General features: G+C 33.6%; 1 protein-coding gene across 2 annotated transcripts; it reads left to right on the forward strand.

The window, feature by feature from the left end:
- The first annotated feature begins 8,029 nt into the window (after window positions 1-8,029).
- Window positions 8,030-10,130, forward strand: LOC137811739 (uncharacterized). Of its 2 annotated transcripts, none has more exons than XM_068613574.1 (3): window positions 8,030-8,241; window positions 8,990-9,053; window positions 9,254-10,130. In XM_068613574.1, the coding sequence occupies exons 1-3, from the start codon at window positions 8,203-8,205 to the stop codon at window positions 9,985-9,987; spliced, it is 837 nt and encodes a 278-aa protein (XP_068469675.1). In that variant the 5' UTR covers window positions 8,030-8,202; the 3' UTR covers window positions 9,988-10,130. The 2 variants fall into 2 exon arrangements, with proteins under 2 accessions (XP_068469675.1, XP_090154812.1); XM_090298686.1 differs by having other exon boundaries at window positions 8,202-8,279.
- Window positions 10,131-19,262: the final 9,132 nt, after the last annotated feature.

Below are 19,262 nucleotides of genomic sequence, written 5' to 3' on the forward strand. Positions count from 1 at the left end.
GTCGTCATTAAAGCTAAAATTTTCAACTTTTACCAGAATTTTTTTATCAATAAACAAGGAGGTATAATATATATAAAACTCACCAGATTTTTGATTCTAGAAATTGAGATACACAATTACTGACATATATAAAAAAATGTCTTGTGGCATAATAATTGAACACCTTTAATTTAATGCTGATAAAAAAAGTAACTGAACACATGCATTAATTTTTACGTTAGATTTAGTTCCTTTTCACTGTTCTATTATCGTACGCTAAAAAAAAATATTAAATAAAAAATAATTTTAAAGATAAAAAGTAATTAGTTATTAGTATTGGAGTTATTATATTTTCTATATATAGATGTATATAGAAAGTGTATCAATGTATAATATACGTGGTAAAAGTAAAACAATAGTTTGGTGTAATTGTTGATAGATAAGCATAATACATGGAGTATTGAATTTTATGGAACATATCTCTCCAATATTATTGTATATAAACACTAGGCATGCGATGAATGAATATACAAAAACATTTTTTCCATAAAATTTGACATGGTATTAGAACACTTTTTTTTATCGACAATAGAACACTTTTTAGTGACTTTACAAAATTTTCTTTCGCCCTTTTTTTTCCTTGACAATCATGTCTACTGAGAACTCCACAGATGTAGTTACAGATACATCAAATTCATACTACGTACATCATTGATATCAACCCAAACACCTACTTGTCCCAGAGAAATTGAATGACTCAAACAATCTAACTTGGAGTAAATCAATGACTCGTGCAATTTTTCAGATACAGAAAGTCATTGCCACAATTACTCAAGGTACTAAGGTACGATGTATGTTTCATCATATTACATAAAAATCAAGAGCCTTTGGGACAAGTTAGACACATATTGCTCATACTCGTCGTGTAATCAAATGAAAGCACACAATGATGAGAAAAAAGAAGATTGTTTAATGCAATTTCTTATGGGTCTCAATGACACATATATAGGTATCTGATCTAATATTTTGATTATGTCTCCCTTGCCTAACATTAAACATACATATTCATTAATTATACAGGAAGAGACACAAAAACAATTGTCGATGATTAATTTGTGTAACCATGATGTTTACGCAAATGTAGTAGGTTTTCTCATGAACTTTAATACTTCAGTCAATTTTGTCTTCACAAAACCATGGATTTTGGACAGTGGAACAACTGATCATATTGTTTCAAATCAAGAATTATTTATTAATTCAACTCCATTACCAGTTTTTTGGTAAACCTTCCTATAGGCTCAACAACCCCAATCACATCCAAAGGGACCATCCAATTTAATAGGGATATCAAATTAGAGCATGTTTTATGTGTCCCGTCTTTTCATTTAAATCTTATTTCAGCAAGTAAACTCACTAAAGCTCTAAATTGTTGTATTGTCTTACTTCCAAATGGTTGTATCCTGCAGGATCTGGCAACGGGGAGGATAATTGGCTTGAGCGAACAACAAGGTGGTCTTTATTACATGAAAACTTTAAAAAATTGTTTACCCTTTTAATTTTTTCAGCAACACATATCTCTGGCATATGAGATTTGGTCATCAGTCTTCATCCTGTTTAAAACTGTCATCTTTATTATTTTCTTTCAATATGTCTACTCACAATTATTGCAATATATGTCTCATTGCTAAACAAACAATACTGCCTTTTACTTCTAGTGCAATAAATACACAACGTCCATTTGATTTTTACATTATGATATTTGGGATCCTCATAAACCACCTACTTATTCAAGTGCACGATTTTTTTTAACCATCGTCGATGATTTCACTAGATGCACTGGAGTTTTTTTTTATAGAACACAAATCATTAACTATAATCTTTAATCACATTTGCATATACACAATTTCACATCCATGTTAAAGTCATTCAAACAGATAATGGTACAAAATTTCTTTCCATGCATCAATTTTTTCTTGATCACGACATTAAATGCCAACACACATGTGCCTATACTCCCAACAAAACAGAGTGGTTGAGCGCAAATACCGTCATATCCTCAAAGTTGCACGATCTTTTCTTTATCATTCTAATTTGCCTTTTTTTTTTGCGAGATTGTGTTTTAATCGCAGTTTACCTCAATAACCGCTTACCTTCCCCCATTTTACCAGATAAAACACCCTTTCAGTTATTATACAACCAAGTCCCATGTGTTACACATTTACCTATTTTCGACAGCCTATGTCATGCAATAATGAATCATCCCAAACAAAAATTTGATCCCCGCGCTCGACGGTGTGTTTATTGGATATCCACCTAATCATAAAGGCTACAAATTATATGATCTAACACTGTTTTTGTCAATAGGGATGTGGTTTTTCACGAAACTATTTTTCCTTTTCATGAAACAACATCACCCTCACACTCTTTTGTCCTACCAAATTTGGTCCTTGACTTAGACCATTAAAACTCTACATTTCCTACCACACTACCGAACTCACAATCGGCTTGACCAACTTCACCCGTTGAGCCCATTACCGAACCCATATCCATTGAGCCTATTCTTGAACCTTTGACCATTAAATATTTTGCATCTAATTCATCCCTTGATATTTCTACACAACCACTTCGACATTCTACAAGTCACAAGCATCCTCCTGCATGGCATAAAGATTACTTGTTGCCACCTCTTGCCAATCATTCTACTCCTAGCCAAGGTTCTCTCTCAGGTACACGATATCCACTTTCTCATTTTATTTCTTATTCCGACTTATCTTATGCTCACTGCACGTTTTTAGCTAACATTTCTAAACATAGAGAGTCTTCATCATATGATCAAGCCATTCTTTCTCCCCAATAAAAGGAAGCCATTGGAATCTGAATTATCTGCATTGACAAAAAACAACACCTGAAGCATTGTTTCATTACTAGTTGGCCACAAACCCATAAGATGTCGATGGGTTTATAGAATAAAATACAGGTTCAATGGAAGCATCGAACGATATAAGGCGCGCTTAGTCGCCAAAGGTTACACGCAAGAGGAGGGGAGTATTCTCCTGTGTATAGTAAGTTGTGGAGGTGCAAAGCCTTGCCTTCTGCTTTGCTCACTGCTTGGAGGGTGTTGGAGAATAGGATTGCCTCTAGGGTTAACTTGGTAAGGCGTGGAGTGGCGGTAGAAAATCCTTTTTGTTGTTTGTGTGGGGAGGAGGAGGAGTCGTCTTGTCACTTGTTTTTTGTTTGCAGGTTTGCTTGGCGTGTTTGGTGTCTGTGTTTTAAGTGGCTTGGTGTGTCGTCTGTAATTCACAAGGACCCTAAGTCAATTTTTTCACAATTCAGGATGAGTCAGACTTCTGTTTCGGTTAACGAAGTTTGGGGTACTATTTGGGTTGGCATAGTGAGCGAAATCTGGAAACATAGGAACTCGGTCATCTTCAATAGAGGTGTGGCAGATGTGTCTGAAGTGTTCGCTTCGGTGCAAGTAAATGTATGGTCTTGGATTTTATGCAAAGTCTCATTTTGCTTATTTTCCTTATTCTAGTTGGGTTTTAAATCCTCTGGCTTGTATGAGGTTGATTCATTAATGTTGGTTAGTGTTGGTATGGTTATCCCTTTGCTAATTTGGTAGGTGTTCTAATAGGAGATTGGTGTCAGGTATTTTTGTATAAGGGTTGGACCACCCCTGAAGTGGTTCCTATTTATTTATTTATTTTTATTGCTGATAAAAAAAATGATAAATCAGGTAATATGCTATAAATCTGGTAAATATACGATACATCAGGTAATGATATTTTATCAAGATACGTTTTTTATCAATATATCATTCACTTTTATACAGAGGACTTATTTGATCATCGGAGAACCTTTTGCAAGTTTACTCCTGATCGAGTACTAGATAACAAGTACGAATAGGAATGAGAGGGAGGAGCGACCGAATCCCAGAGAACGAACACAAGAAAGAGGGCGAAGAATAAGCAACTGAGAAATGAGAGACAATTGTTCAAGCCGGTAGTAGATACTATATAAACCCTATACACGTACAATTATCTTAAACTTAATTATTTTAAAATATAAAATATGTATGCATGTAACCTTGAAGAATAAATTGGTTCTTTAGTACAATTTTAAAAAGTAAAACAAATTGTTTAAATTTATTAGAGCAAAATGAAAATTATTTTTAAAAAGTATATATTTTTTAAGTAGTCAATTAAGTGTACTAGCCGAATCAATCGTTTACCATAGATGGGTTTCCAATTTTTTAAAACTAAAATTGTTATAAAAATTGATTAAAATATATTAGACTTATATATTTTTGTTTTAGGGTCAACGATTTGACTTTTTCTCACCTCTTCCTTTTTTTTTATCAGCAATAAAATAAATAAAGAAATAGGGACCACTTCAGGGGTGGTCCAACCCTTATACAGAAATACTTGACATCAGTCTCCTATTAGAATGCCTACCAAATTAGCAAAGGGATAACCATACCAACACTAACCAATGTTAATGAATCAACCTCATACAAGCCAAAGGATTTAAAACCCAATTAGAATAAGGGAAATAAGCAGAACGAGACTTTGCATAAATCCAAGACCATACCTTTACTTGCACCGAAGCGAACACTTCAGACACATCTGCCACACCTCTATTGAAGATGACCAAGTTCCTATGTTTCCAGATTTCGCTCACAATGCCAACCCAAATTGTACCCCAAACTTCGTTAACCGAAACAGAAGCCTGACTCATCCTGAATTGTGAAAAAATTGACTTAGGGTCCTTGTGAATTACAGACGACACACCAAGCCACTTAAAACACAGACACCAAACACGCCAAGCAAACCTGCAAACAAAAAACAAGTGACAAGACGACTCCTCCTCCTCCCCACACAAACAACAAAAAGGATTTTCTACCGCCACTCCACGCCTTACCAAGTTAACCCTAGAGGCAATCCTATTCTCCAACACCCTCCAAGCAGTGAGCAAAGCAGAAGGCAAGGCTTTGCACCTCCACAACTTACTATACACAGGAGAATACTCCCCTCCTCTTGCGTGTAACCTTTGGCGACTAAGCGCGCCTTATATCGTTCGATGCTTCCATTGAACCTGTATTTTATTCTATAAACCCATCGACATCTTATGGGTTTGTGGCCAACTAGTAATGAAACAATGCTTCAGGTGTTGTTTTTTGTCAATGCAGATAATTCAGATTCCAATGGCTTCCTTTTATTGGGGAGAAAGAATGGCTTGATCATATGATGAAGACTCTCTATGTTTAGAAATGTTAGCTAAAAACGTGCAGTGAGCATAAGATAAGTCGGAATAAGAAATAAAATGAGAAAGTGGATATCGTGTACCTGAGAGAGAACCTTGGCTAGGAGTAGAATGATTGGCAAGAGGTGGCAACAAGTAATCTTTATGCCATGCAGGAGGATGCTTGTGACTTGTAGAATGTCGAAGTGGTTGTGTAGAAATATCAGGGGATGAATTAGATGCAAAATATTTAATGGTCAAAGGTTCAAGAATAGGCTCAATGGATATGGGTTCGGTAATGGGCTCAACGGGTGAAGTTGGTCAAGCCGATTGTGAGTTCGGTAGTGTGGTAGGAAATGTAGAGTTTTAATGGTCTAAGTCAAGGACCAAATTTGGTAGGACAAAAGAGTGTGAGGGTGATGTTGTTTCATGAAAAGGAAAAATAGTTTCGTGAAAAACCACATCCCTATTGACAAAAACAGTGTTAGATCATATAATTTGTAGCCTTTATGATTAGGTGGATATCCAATAAACACACCGTCGAGCGCGGGGATCAAATTTTTGTTTGGGATGATTCATTATTGCATGACATAGGCTGTCGAAAATAGGTAAATGTGTAACACATGGGACTTGGTTGTATAATAACTGAAAGGGTGTTTTATCTGGTAAAATGGGGGAAGGTAAGCGGTTATTGAGGTAAACTGCGATTAAAACACAATCTCGCAAAAAAAAAAGGCAAATTAGAATGATAAAGAAAAGATCGTGCAACTTTGAGGATATGACGGTATTTGCGCTCAACCACTCTGTTTTGTTGGGAGTATAGGCACATGTGTGTTGGCATTTAATGTCGTGATCAAGAAAAAATTGATGCATGGAAAGAAATTTTGTACCATTATCTGTTTGAATGACTTTAACATGGATGTGAAATTGTGTATATGCAAATGTGATTAAAGATTATAGTTAATGATTTGTGTTCTATAAAAAAAAACTCCAGTGCATCTAGTGAAATCATCGACGATGGTTAAAAAAAATCGTGCACTTGAATAAGTAGGTGGTTTATGAGGATCCCAAATATCATAATGTAAAAATCAAATGGACGTTGTGTATTTATTGCACTAGAAGTAAAAGGCAGTATTGTTTGTTTAGCAATGAGACATATATTGCAATAATTGTGAGTAGACATATTGAAAGAAAATAATAAAGATGACAGTTTTAAACAGGATGAAGACTGATGACCAAATCTCATATGCCAGAGATATGTGTTGCTGAAAAAATTAAAAGGGTAAACAATTTTTTAAAGTTTTCATGTAATAAAGACCACCTTGTTGTTCGCTCAAGCCAATTATCCTCCCCGTTGCCAGATCCTGCAGGATACAACCATTTGGAAGTAAGACAATACAACAATTTAGAGCTTTAGTGAGTTTACTTGCTGAAATAAGATTTAAATGAAAAGACGGGACACATAAAACATGCTCTAATTTGATATCCCTATTAAATTGGATGGTCCCTTTGGATGTGATTGGGGTTGTTGAGCCTATAGGAAGGTTTACCAAAAAACTGGTAATGGAGTTGAATTAATAAATAATTCTTGATTTGAAACAATATGATCAGTTGTTCCACTGTCCAAAATCCATGGTTTTGTGAAGACAAAATTGACTGAAGTATTAAAGTTCATGAGAAAACCTACTACATTTGCGTAAACATCATGGTTACACAAATTAATCATCGACAATTGTTTTTGTGTCTCTTCCTGTATAATTAATGAATATGTATGTTTAATGTTAGGCAAGGGAGACATAATCAAAATATTAGATCAGATACCTATATATGTGTCATTGAGACCCATAAGAAATTGCATTAAACAATCTTCTTTCTTCTCATCATTGTGTGCTTTCATTTGATTACACGACGAGTATGAGCAATATGTGTCTAACTTGTCCCAAAGGCTCTTGATTTTTATGTAATATGATGAAACATACATCGTACCTTAGTACCTTGAGTAATTGTGGCAATGACTTTCTGTATCTGAAAAATTGCACGAGTCATTGATTTACTCCAAGTTAGATTGTTTGAGTCATTCAATTTCTCTGGGACAAGTAGGTGTTTGGGTTGATATCAATGATGTACGTAGTATGAATTTGATGTATCTGTAACTACATCTGTGGAGTTCTCAGTAGACATGATTGTCAAGGAAAAAAAAGGGCGAAAGAAAATTTTGTAAAGTCACTAAAAAGTGTTCTATTGTCGATAAAAAAAAGTGTTCTAATACCATGTCAAATTTTATGGAAAAAATGTTTTTGTATATTCATTCATCGCATGCCTAGTGTTTATATACAATAATATTGGAGAGATATGTTCCATAAAATTCAATACTCCATGTATTATGCTTATCTATCAACAATTACACCAAACTATTGTTTTACTTTTACCACGTATATTATACATTGATACACTTTCTATATACATCTATATATAGAAAATATAATAACTCCAATACTAATAACTAATTACTTTTTATCTTTAAAATTATTTTTTATTTAATATTTTTTTTTAGCGTACGATAATAGAACAGTGAAAAGGAACTAAATCTAACGTAAAAATTAATGCATGTGTTCAGTTACTTTTTTTATCAGCATTAAATTAAAGGTGTTCAATTATTATGCCACAAGACATTTTTTTATATATGTCAGTAATTGTGTATCTCAATTTCTAGAATCAAAAATCTGGTGAGTTTTATATATATTATACCTCCTTGTTTATTGATAAAAAAATTCTGGTAAAAGTTGAAAATTTTAGCTTTAATGACGACAATGCTTAATACATGTTAACTAAAAATATGATAACTTTTTTTTTCTTCTATTCTTACCCTACAACTCCAATTCTATATATTTTATGTTCCTCTCATATTCTTGTCCACACACTATCTCTCTTTCTCCATTCCTTATTAGAAATAGAAAGGAGTGACGCCTTCGGCATAGTTTGATGGCAGAAGAAAACATGAAGCAGAATTCTTCAGTTAAGGTATGAGTTCTCAAGCTTGCATAGAACTTTTTCCTGCTGTACGTTCCTCTTTCTTTTTCATCATCATATCACTATTACTTGTTATTACATCTCTTATAGTTACTTCTTTACTTTTGTCTCTCTTTCTATAACCTCAATCTACCCATAAATGAAATAGTTATCCCAATCCTTATACAAAATTTCAAGACTACATCCTCTAAAGGCTAGACCCAACCCTTCGTACTAAACCTTTATACCTGTAAACTAGCAAAGAGGAACCAGCCAGGCAACCCATCAAAGGGCATGAGAGCCTAAACCCAACCAACCAAGAGGTAGCCTAACAAAAAGCCAAACCTATGCCTACAGATCTGCTATGAGTTGGTGATTGGAAGATCCACAACCAACCAACACACTAGAGCAACCTCAGCACACAAGAACCTCAAACTTGTTTTGGGCCTTAGATGTTTAGTTTTGGTTCTCCAAATAAAGCGTAGAGGTTTCATTGCAACCCTATTTTGATGTCTTTGGCTTGTTCAGAGGGTAGATCTAACTTTTTCGGAACTGGGACCTATTTTCCCTCGTCTTGTTATCGACTTATAGGTGCATTAGGGTTTTTCTTTTCGTTGTAGATGGCTGAACTAAACCCTTTTTCTTCGTTTATGGGATTTCAGTTCTATTTCCCTATCTCTCTCTTAATTGTTTCCCGTTTCATGAATTAAAATTGCTATATTCGCAGAGGGTTGTTTTATTTATTAATCTTATGTTGTAGGCACCAAATTCCGAACTTGAAGCTTCAACAACCAGGCCCAAAAACATGTCCATGGAATATGCAGGTATATATACTCTTCTTTTACATGAATGGACTCATTAATATTTACAAATTGAATAATCTCAGTCTTCTCCTTGCTGGAATCCGTTCATCAACTTCATTCAAATTTGCTTCAGTGGAAGAAGAGTAATCCTTGATCACCTTATTGTTCTTCAAACTGGCAAAACTTTGTGATTTATCTACTTTATTCATTTCTATTTGCAGAAGTCTCCTTGAAGGAGCCAACTCGTGAAGCTTTGCCATCCGTCAATTCTCCTGAATTTGTGTTTTCCTTCGTTAGCACAGCTCTATCTGCTGTTATCTATGAGCTCATCTATGTGCTCTTTTTGCTGCTTGTATTCGCAGTTCGTCTTCTAACTTTTTCTCTAACTGCAACTTCCAATTGGCTGTTGAAAACCATGGAGAAATTAAACGGCAAGGGAAAGGGAAAGGGAAAGGGAAGAGAGAGCGATGTTGATCGTGGAGAAACCAACAACTTTCTGGAAACTAGTTTGAGTGGGAAGGATGAAGAGACAACACAATCAAACAGCGTGATCAATGAAACCAATAACCCTAACCAACGTGAAAACAACAAAGAGGATCACAGATCCGAAACTACCAATTCTGTTGACTGTGGTGAAATTCTTGAGTCATTTAACAACACTCGCGGCGGGAAACAAGATTGCAGTAATTTGAAGGTTAAGAGTACTACAAGTAAATATTCCTGTAACAACCGCGGCTTGGGCTCACAAGTTCTCAAGCAGGCAAAGATTTCGGCTTCTGAAATTGTTGGTTCCTTAAACAACGAGAGCTCAAACTTACAAACTTTGGACTCTGCAAATATTGGCAATACTTACAACGGCAGTGTTCCAATTATAGGTTCCTTCAACAATGGAGAGAACGGAACCCAAAACTTCGATGGTTTCGAATATACAACGAACACCAAAAGTCCTGATTAACTTACAAGAGAGAGAGAAAGCATAGTATATGATAATAATTTCTCATTGATGATAGTTATGCAATTTCTTTATCATGTATGGAGACCATATTTATCGTTGGTATGCATGGGACACCATATAGAATTGTTCCAAGTTAATAGCTACATGCTCTACTCTTCTCTTCTTTTCTTTTTTTTATCAGCAAAGAATAAATAAAATAAAATGAGACACTTCAGAGATGTTTCAACCCTTATACAAAACCCCAAAAATAAGTTTCCTAGAACCCTACCAACTGAGGATCCAACAAATATTGTACTACAGATCAAGATAAAATCCCAGACAAAGATAAAGAAACCCAACAAATACAGTTATATCACCCCACTAGAGAGAGGTCACACCCTCAAACAAGGACATGCATCCAACAACTAAATAAGGTCTTTGTCATCATGCTGGAGGACCTTACCCAAGAGTCAAACTCAATAAACCAATACAAGACACACCATCCAACAACTAAGTCATAACTTTGTAACAGGCTGAGTTGTACCAAAAACCCAAGTGTTAACAACGACAAACCGATGCTTATGAGAAGGATACCTAAGCCAAAAATATTCTATAAAATACACATAACAACCTCCCAAACTAGCCACAATAGGAACCAGCCACATAACCTTTTGCCACAGTTCAAACATGCTCTACTCTTCTTTCCCATATGATTTCACTGGTTTCAGTTTCACACATTTTAAAATGTACTTGACAAGTTATAAACCATAGGTTGATTAAGGATTCATCTAAATGTAACTAGTTTTAGTTCAATCAAAATTAAATCTGTTGTTTTATCAGTTGGAAGTAGTGGGAGTGGGACAAACTTTTGGACAATAGGTCGAAGGATTTAGGTAACCTTATAGTTATATATTATATTGTATAATATATTTATTCAGCTGATTAAAAGAAATAAAATCTCAGATCGAATCCTGTGAATAGGGGCCACTTGTGAGATTAGGGACTAATGAAGATGACTAGGATTTAGGTATAGGAACTGATGTTGGAAATTAGTTGGTGAGGATAATTTAATTTTAAATTGACTAAACTAATTTAAATTTTAAAAACTCTATCAAGGATTTTGATTTATTTTTTTCACAATTCTCACTTTCTTAATTTTATCTCTATTTTCATTTTCAATGCTAATAAACTGTCACAATACATTTTCCACTTACCAACTGTTATCTTCTCATTCATTCACGCAACTAATTTACAATGCAAGAAAAGTGAAATCACATATCAAATGTACGAATAATTTTTTTATAAATAATACATGACACACTTATACAGTATAAATCTGCTATTTATAACTTTTTATATAAAAGAAATAAGTTAGATATCTCAATACACTTGTATAAATTTTAACATCATTGCTTTTATAGTGGGTAAGAATATTAACCATTTCCTTTTTCCCAGAAGTTCTTCTTCTTTATAGTATAATTTTTTAATATATTATTTTGGGATTACCTACAAAAATATTAGTAACAATTAAGTGAGAATGGGGATTCATGTAAGCTTTAGCAGTAGCTAAATCCTATAATCTCATTGAAATTATATATATATATATATATATATTATTAAGTTGGTTTAATTAAGTTTTAAGTTTTTCGTTAATTTTGATATTTTTAATTGAATTTTTATTAACAAAAATTCTATTGAATAATCGTGTCATTTTATTTAACTGTCTACGGGTATTAATACGAAGTTTATTATTAATATAAAATGAATCAGCTCACCTAGATTAATGGTGGTGACGTGAACAATCATTGGAAGTGATAACATAAAAGTCATGAAGGAGTATAACGATTCTCCAATATGTTCTCAATAAAAACAATAAAATTCATTTATCATTTTATATTAACTACAATATGCAATAGTATGTGGGAGATATGTCACCAGAAATCTTTAAGGTTTTGTAAGGTTTTGAGAAGATAAGTGGGTGAAGAATGGAGATTTAAAGACTAAGTTTCCAAGACTTTACTCCATGTCCACAAATAAAGAGTGTAAGCTATACCAAGTTGGATGGAACTGGAAGTTTGATTGGAGAAGGTGGAAAATGAATCAAGTGGATCAATTGATGGTGTTGTTGAAAAATAAGGAAATGGATATGGCAGGAGTACGAGAAAAGGGAAGATGATAAATGGATATGGAGGGAGGGAAGTTAGCAAGGTATACTTAAGGAAAGATTTAGAAAGTGAAGGTCTTTGTTTCTACCTTTATGGAAAATAAAAACCCTCACTCTACACAAGTGAATGTTTGGAGAATTCTTGAAAAAGTAGTAGAAACAAGGGATAATTTGGTAAGAGGAGGAGTTGTCTTGGAAAGTAGCATATGTGTTATGTATGGAGAGGAAGGAGATGGTATCCCATTTGTTTTTCAATTGTAAAATGAATTTTGTATCCAATATGTATATGAGAAAAAAAAACCCACATCAACAATAAAAAACATATGAAAAGAGTTTCACCCACTAGACAAAATAATTCATCTAAACAAACAAATCAGAAGGAAAAAAAAATTATAAAAAAATCGTGAAACATATAAGTGTGGAATCGTGAAACGTTATAAAAAAATTATAAATTTTTTAAAAAAAAACTAAATAATTTAAATATAGACGAAGAGCTAAGAGAACAGTTAGCTAATCTTCTCTTCGTAAAATCTGAATTCGAAAGTGAAAAAGAAAATGAAGATATAGAAATAAAAAATGTCTCTCATTCTTTATTTTAATATTTCCTCAAAACTTACCTCATTAACTTTGCTATTATTATTATATTGAGAGTATAATTCAATACATAATTTAAACATCCTAAAAATCTTTACAATTGATTTTTTATTTTTAATATATATATATATAAAAGACTTCAGTGATTGGAAGGATACCTCTATTTGTGTGGATAATGGTGTGTACTACGAAAACTTATCAGAACCACATGTTCTTCCTCGCATGATCTGTTTTGGCTGTGGACCATGTCCTTTTTGCTGCTTTTCTTTTGTCGGTAGCTGTTTTATGATACCAGTGCTACAGAGAGGTGGTTTTCTTAAGTTCTTCAATTTCCACGAATTTTCTACGAAACTGCAACCCCATAAAAGCTCCAAAATGCAGAATTACACCTTTACAAAACTTATTTTAATTTTATTAAGTGTTTAGGTACGGCTATTCTAACTTCTCCCTCGTACACTTTCCAAAATTTCCAAATTTGCCGAAACCAGATTTTCAGCCAATATGTTCGCGAAAGTAAATATTCGCAAAAAAGTTCAGTAAATTTCATTCAAAGGACAAACAAATTTAAAATTTTCAAAAAAAAATGCAAGAATCTATCCAGAGGTTTGGTTTTTCAAAACTTAAAACTGCAAAAATATATAACCACAGGAAAATCAATCATGCAACTTCAGGCAAAGCAACATATATGCTCTTATTTAACACAATATTTTCATGAAGAATAGGAAATCTTCCCTTAACCTAGAAGCAAACAAGTTGTGAAGCCTTTTGGTATGGCGAAAATGGAGAATCTTGGAGAAATCTTCTCGAATGGAAGCAACATATACATAGCACCACCAACTAGGATTTTCTTGGACAAAAATCAAAGTATTAAACATGGTTAGAGAGGGTTAGCCAAGGAAGGAGTAGAAAATAATTGAAGTACTCACCAAAGAACTTTAGGATCCAAGCACTGAAAGGAAGGAATAAAAGTTTTGTTTGAAGGTTCGTCTTAACCTTGGACTGTTGGAGACTATGAAAATAAATTAGCTATGTTGAAGATATATTCGTCCAAATTTTTTGGGGAGGCGGACAGTTGGGTCTGGAAGATTGGGGAGAGTCAAACTTTCTCAGTCAACTCTGCCTATGTTCAGGTAAGGCGGGTTTGAGGATGGGAGTATTCTCCTGTGTATAGTAAGTTGTGGAGGTGCAAAGCCTTGTCATCTGCTTTGTTCACTGCTTGGAGGGTGTTGAAGAATAGGATTGCCTCTAGGGTTAACTTGGTAAGGCGCGGAGTGGCGGTAGAAAATCTCTTGTGTTGTTTGTGTGGGGAGGAGGAGGAGTCATCTTGTCACTTGTTCTTTGTTTGCAGGTTTGCTTGGCGTGTCTGGTGTCTGTGCTTTAAGTGGCTTGGTGTGTCGTCTGTAATTCACAAGGATCCTAAGTCAAATTTTTCACAATTCAGGATGAGTCAGGCTTCTGTTTCGGTTAACGAAGTTTGGGGTACAATTTGGGTTGGCATTGTGAGCGAAATCTGGAAACATAGGAACTTGGTCATCTTCAATAGAGGTGTGGCAGATGTGTCTGAAGTGTTCGCTTCGGTGCAAGTAAAGGTATGGTCTTGGATTTATGCAAAGTCTCGTTCTGCTTATTTCCCTTATTCTAATTGGGTTTTAAATCCTTTGGCTTGTATGAGGTTGATTCATTAACATTGGTTAGTGTTGGTATGGTTATCCCTTTGCTAATTTGGTAGGCATTCTAATAGGAGACTAATGTCAAGTATTTCTGTATAAGGGTTGGACCACCCCTGAAGTGGTCCCTATTTCTTTATTTATTTTATTGCTGATAAAAAAAAAGGAAGAGGTGAGAAAAAGTCAAATCGTTGACCCTAAAACAAAAATATATAAGTCTAATATATTTTAATCAATTTTTATAACAATTTTAGTTTTAAAAAATTGGAAACCCATCTATGGTAAACGATTGATTCGGCTAGTACACTTCAAACCGCTAATTGACTACTTAAAAAATATATACTTTTTAAAAATAATTTTCATTTTGCTCTAATAAATTTAAACAATTTGTTTTACTTTTTAAAATTGTACTAAAGAACCAATTTATTCTTCAAGGTTACATGCATACATATTTTATATTTTAAAATAATTAAGTTTAAGATAATTGTACGTGTATAGGGTTTATATAGTATCTACTACCGGCTTGAACAATTGTCTCTCATTTCTCAGTTGCTTATTCTTCGCCCTCTTTCTTGTGTTCGTTCTCTGGGATTCGGTCGCTCCTCCCTCTCATTCCTATTCGTACTTGTTATCTAGTACTCGATCAGGAGTAAACTTGCAAAAGGTTCTCCGATGATCAAATAAGTCCTCTGTATAAAAGTGAATGATATATTGATAAAAAACGTATCTTGATAAAATATCATTACCTGATGTATCGTATATTTACCAGATTTATAGCATATTACCTGATTTATCATTTTTTTTATCAGCAATAAAAATAAATAAATAAATAGGAACCACTTCAGGGGTGGTCCAACCCTTATACAAAAATACCTGACACCAATCTCCTATTAGAATACCTACCAAATTAGCAAAGGGATAACCATACCAACACTAACCAACATTAATGAATCAACCTCATACAAGCCAGAGGATTTAAAACCCAACTAGAATAAGGAAAATAAGCAAAATGAGACTTTGCATAAAATCCAAGACCATACATTTACTTGCACCGAAGCGAACACTTCAGACACATCTGCCACACCTCTATTGAAGATGACCGAGTTCCTATGTTTCCAGATTTCGCTCACTATGCCAACCCAAATAGTACCCCAAACTTCGTTAACCGAAACAGAAGTCTGACTCATCCTGAATTGTGAAAAAATTGACTTAGGGTCCTTGTGAATTACAGACGACACACCAAGCCACTTAAAACACAGACACCAAACACGCCAAGCAAACCTGCAAACAAAAAACAAGTGACAAGACGACTCCTCCTCCTCCCCACACAAACAACAAAAAGGATTTTCTACCGCCACTCCACGCCTTACCAAGTTAACCCTAGAGGCAATCCTATTCTCCAACACCCTCCAAGCAGTGAGCAAAGCAGAAGGCAAGGCTTTGCACCTCCACAACTTACTATACACAGGAGAATACTCCCCTCCTCTAACCCGCCTTACCTAAACATAGGTAGAGTTGACTGAGAAAGTTTAACTCTCCCCGATCTTCCAGACCCAACTATCCGCCTCCCCAAAAACCAACTTCACCTCTTGCAGACTCTGAAACAGTTGTTCCACCAAAGACTTCTCCTAGTCGAAAAAGGATCTACGCCAGTCCAAATTCCACACCCATTCACCATTATACCAATACCCAAGTTCAACCATTTTTGCGTTTTTGGCCGAGCTTAGAGAGAAAAGTCTCGGAAAAACTCCCTTCAAAGTACCACAGCTCAACCAGCTGTCCTCCCAGAAAGAAATCTCCTTACGATCCCCCACTTTCCACTTAAACCCATCTTCAAAACTTCTACCCCATTATCTTAAATGACAACTGATTTATCATGTATCTCTTTATTTTCTATTAATGTAACCAATTTGTTTGGTCGCTACTGATACTGAATGACGTGGCTCACTCGGCTCCAACCGGTATAATAATGATTGTTAATAACTACCATAACATTTAAATTAATTATTTTACGTCACAATGTTTATGTTAATTAGTTTATTACAAAAATAACTAATATAAATATTTTGGTGCTTAGCTCTCACTATAATAACTAGAATTTCTTAAAAAAGAGTAATACAAAAGAATTAATGTTAGTTGCAATCATACCAACACTAATGCACTGGATCTCATCAGAACCTCGTAGTTAAGCATGCTTAGGTGAGAGTATTACTAGGATGGGTGACCTTCTGGGAAGTCCTCGTGTTACACTTTTTTTTTTTGTATTTCTTTGCTGATAAAAAAAACAAACACAAAAGAATTAATGTTCAAATACCTAATCTTCAAATTAAATTCAACCAAAAAAATTAATAACTATAATATATAAATCAATTATCTTAATTACTTGTAATACTAAAATAAATAATTTGATGTTGAGTAACATATATAGTAACAACATAAAGTAGTAGAAATTATTTTTCTCTCTTACTTTTTCTTTCAAACACTAAAAAAGAGTAGAAAAAAAAAGAAGTATTTTTGATGTGTCTTAATAAGAGACTCCTTTATAATAAAAGAGCAAGCACTAAAGTAAATTATCTCTAATTTAAGACTTATTTTCTCACATTCTTCCACTTAATATTTTGATCAAATTAATCAAATCTTCATGCTTTATTCTTGGTCATTCATGTTGTTTATTTTCGATATGTCATAATAGAATCAAACCTATTTATAAAGTTGTCATTGTTTTTTTCTATATATTAAAAGAATATATTAATATTCCATGTAATATATTAATATACCACCTATTTAGAATCAAACATATATAAACTAGTTATTGTTAATCGATTTTGTCATAACATTTTTTAGGTTTTCAGAGTGTGAATCTCTTGCATCCAGAATTTATTCCTCTACTATTTCTCAAAAAGAGTAGTAGTGAATACTTATGTAAATCTAAACAAATAGTCAATATTAAATCTCCTTTTACACTACAAGAAAAATATTAAATAGAAACTAATTTTAGAGAAAAAAAAACAATTAGTTACTATATTAACTAAATTAGATATTATTTTATAGACTAACAAATTATTGATATCTAAAGTAGTTTCTATTATTAATAAAAATAATTATAAATTAGTTTCTAAAGTGTTATCTAATAGGGGTGGTTTTAATAAAAGAGAAATACCCTATTGCTTATTTTAGTGAGAATTTGAAGGGTAATAATCTTAATTATTTACCTATAATAAGAAACTTATATGCCTTAGTTACATTCTTGCAAAATTGGACTTTTTACCAAAATAAATTGTGATTCATAGTGATTATGAGTTCCTGAAACATTAGAAGGGTCAATGCAATCTTAACAAAAGACATGTTAAATAGGTGGAGTACATTGAGAAATTCCCTTATGTGATTAAACGTATGCACGGAAAAACTATTATCGTGGTTGATGCTTTGTCTAGAAGATATATCTTGCTTATAAATTTGGAAACAATAGTTTTAGGCTTTGATCACATTAAGGAGTTTTATCAAAATGATTATAACTTCTCTCAAATTTTTATGAATGTTCTAAAGGATCATGCATAGGGTTTTTCATACATTTAACATTTCATTTTAGAGATAAAAACTTTTACATTCCTAAGGGATCTTTAAGACAACTTTTCATTGAAAAGGAACGTGAAGGTGGACTTATCGAGTACTTTGGTGTAAATAAAACTAAAGATTTTGAAAGAACATTTTTATTGGCATTACATACAAAAACAAGTTTCAAAATTTTTGGGAAAAATGGACAAGAACAAATTCTTACTATATAGTTTGTACACACCCTTTCCATTTCCTAACATTGTTTAGCAAGATTGAATTTTGTTCTTGGATTGTCAAGATTAAGGAATGGACATGGCTTTATCTTTATGGTTGTGGATAGGTTTTAAAAAATGACTCAATTTATATCATGCCAAAAATTTGATGATGCGTGTTTTATTGCTAATTTATTTTTCAAAGAAGTGGTTTGATGACATGGACTTCATAGGAGTATTGTTTCTAACCAAGACTCTAAGTTCCTTAGTCAACCACAAATAGATGGTCAAACAAAAGTGGTTAATAAAACTTTAATTCAACCTCTAAGATGCATGATTTCTAAAAACAGAAAAGGTGGGAAATACATATACCTCACATTGAGTTTGCATACAATGGAGTTGATGAAACTCTGATTGACAGAGGATGTAGTAAGTCAGTCCAACCTTCTAGGAGGATGACCAAGAACATGATACAAAACTCGAAGCTTGGTCAGGCACATCCCATTATTCCTCAGAGGATCCTTAGGAGAAGAACACTTGAGCATACCAGAATATCAATTGTTCTTTATTTTAGTCTTTTTATAAGATATGATTAAATGTAATAAATTGGGCTCACATTGGCACAAGAAAAATAACCTACCTTAGGCTTCTAGAAACCCTAGTTAGAGGAGCACATGTGGTCACACTTCCCACATTAAGCACATGCTCAAATGCGAAAAGCATGACCCTTCTAGATCCACTTTTTTAGTAGCACGAAATTAGGGAGTTTAATCATGTTTAATTTGAATTTAAAATTCCCTCCACTCTTTAAACCTCACGACACCTATGCTTTAAATAGGTGGTCTTGCTCATTGTAAATAAAAACACATTTTGAGTAAAGAAACTTTGTTTGAGTGAATTTCTGATTATCTAGTTTTCTTTGAGTCTTATCTTGGCAAAGATGCTTCAAGTGGTGGCTCCCTTCATTACTTATCTTGGACTCCTCCTCCTCCAAGTGGCATGACTCTTTCATCTCTCCATCTCCATGGATGCCTTCAAACATCTAAGTTCTTCCTTCTTAGTCTCTAAATTTCTCTCTTTTATTTATGTAAACTCTTATTCTAA

This window comes from Phaseolus vulgaris, chromosome 2 (assembly GCF_051622355.1).
Source record: "Phaseolus vulgaris cultivar YP4 chromosome 2, ASM5162235v1, whole genome shotgun sequence".
In the NCBI taxonomy this organism is placed as follows: domain Eukaryota; kingdom Viridiplantae; phylum Streptophyta; class Magnoliopsida; order Fabales; family Fabaceae; genus Phaseolus; species Phaseolus vulgaris.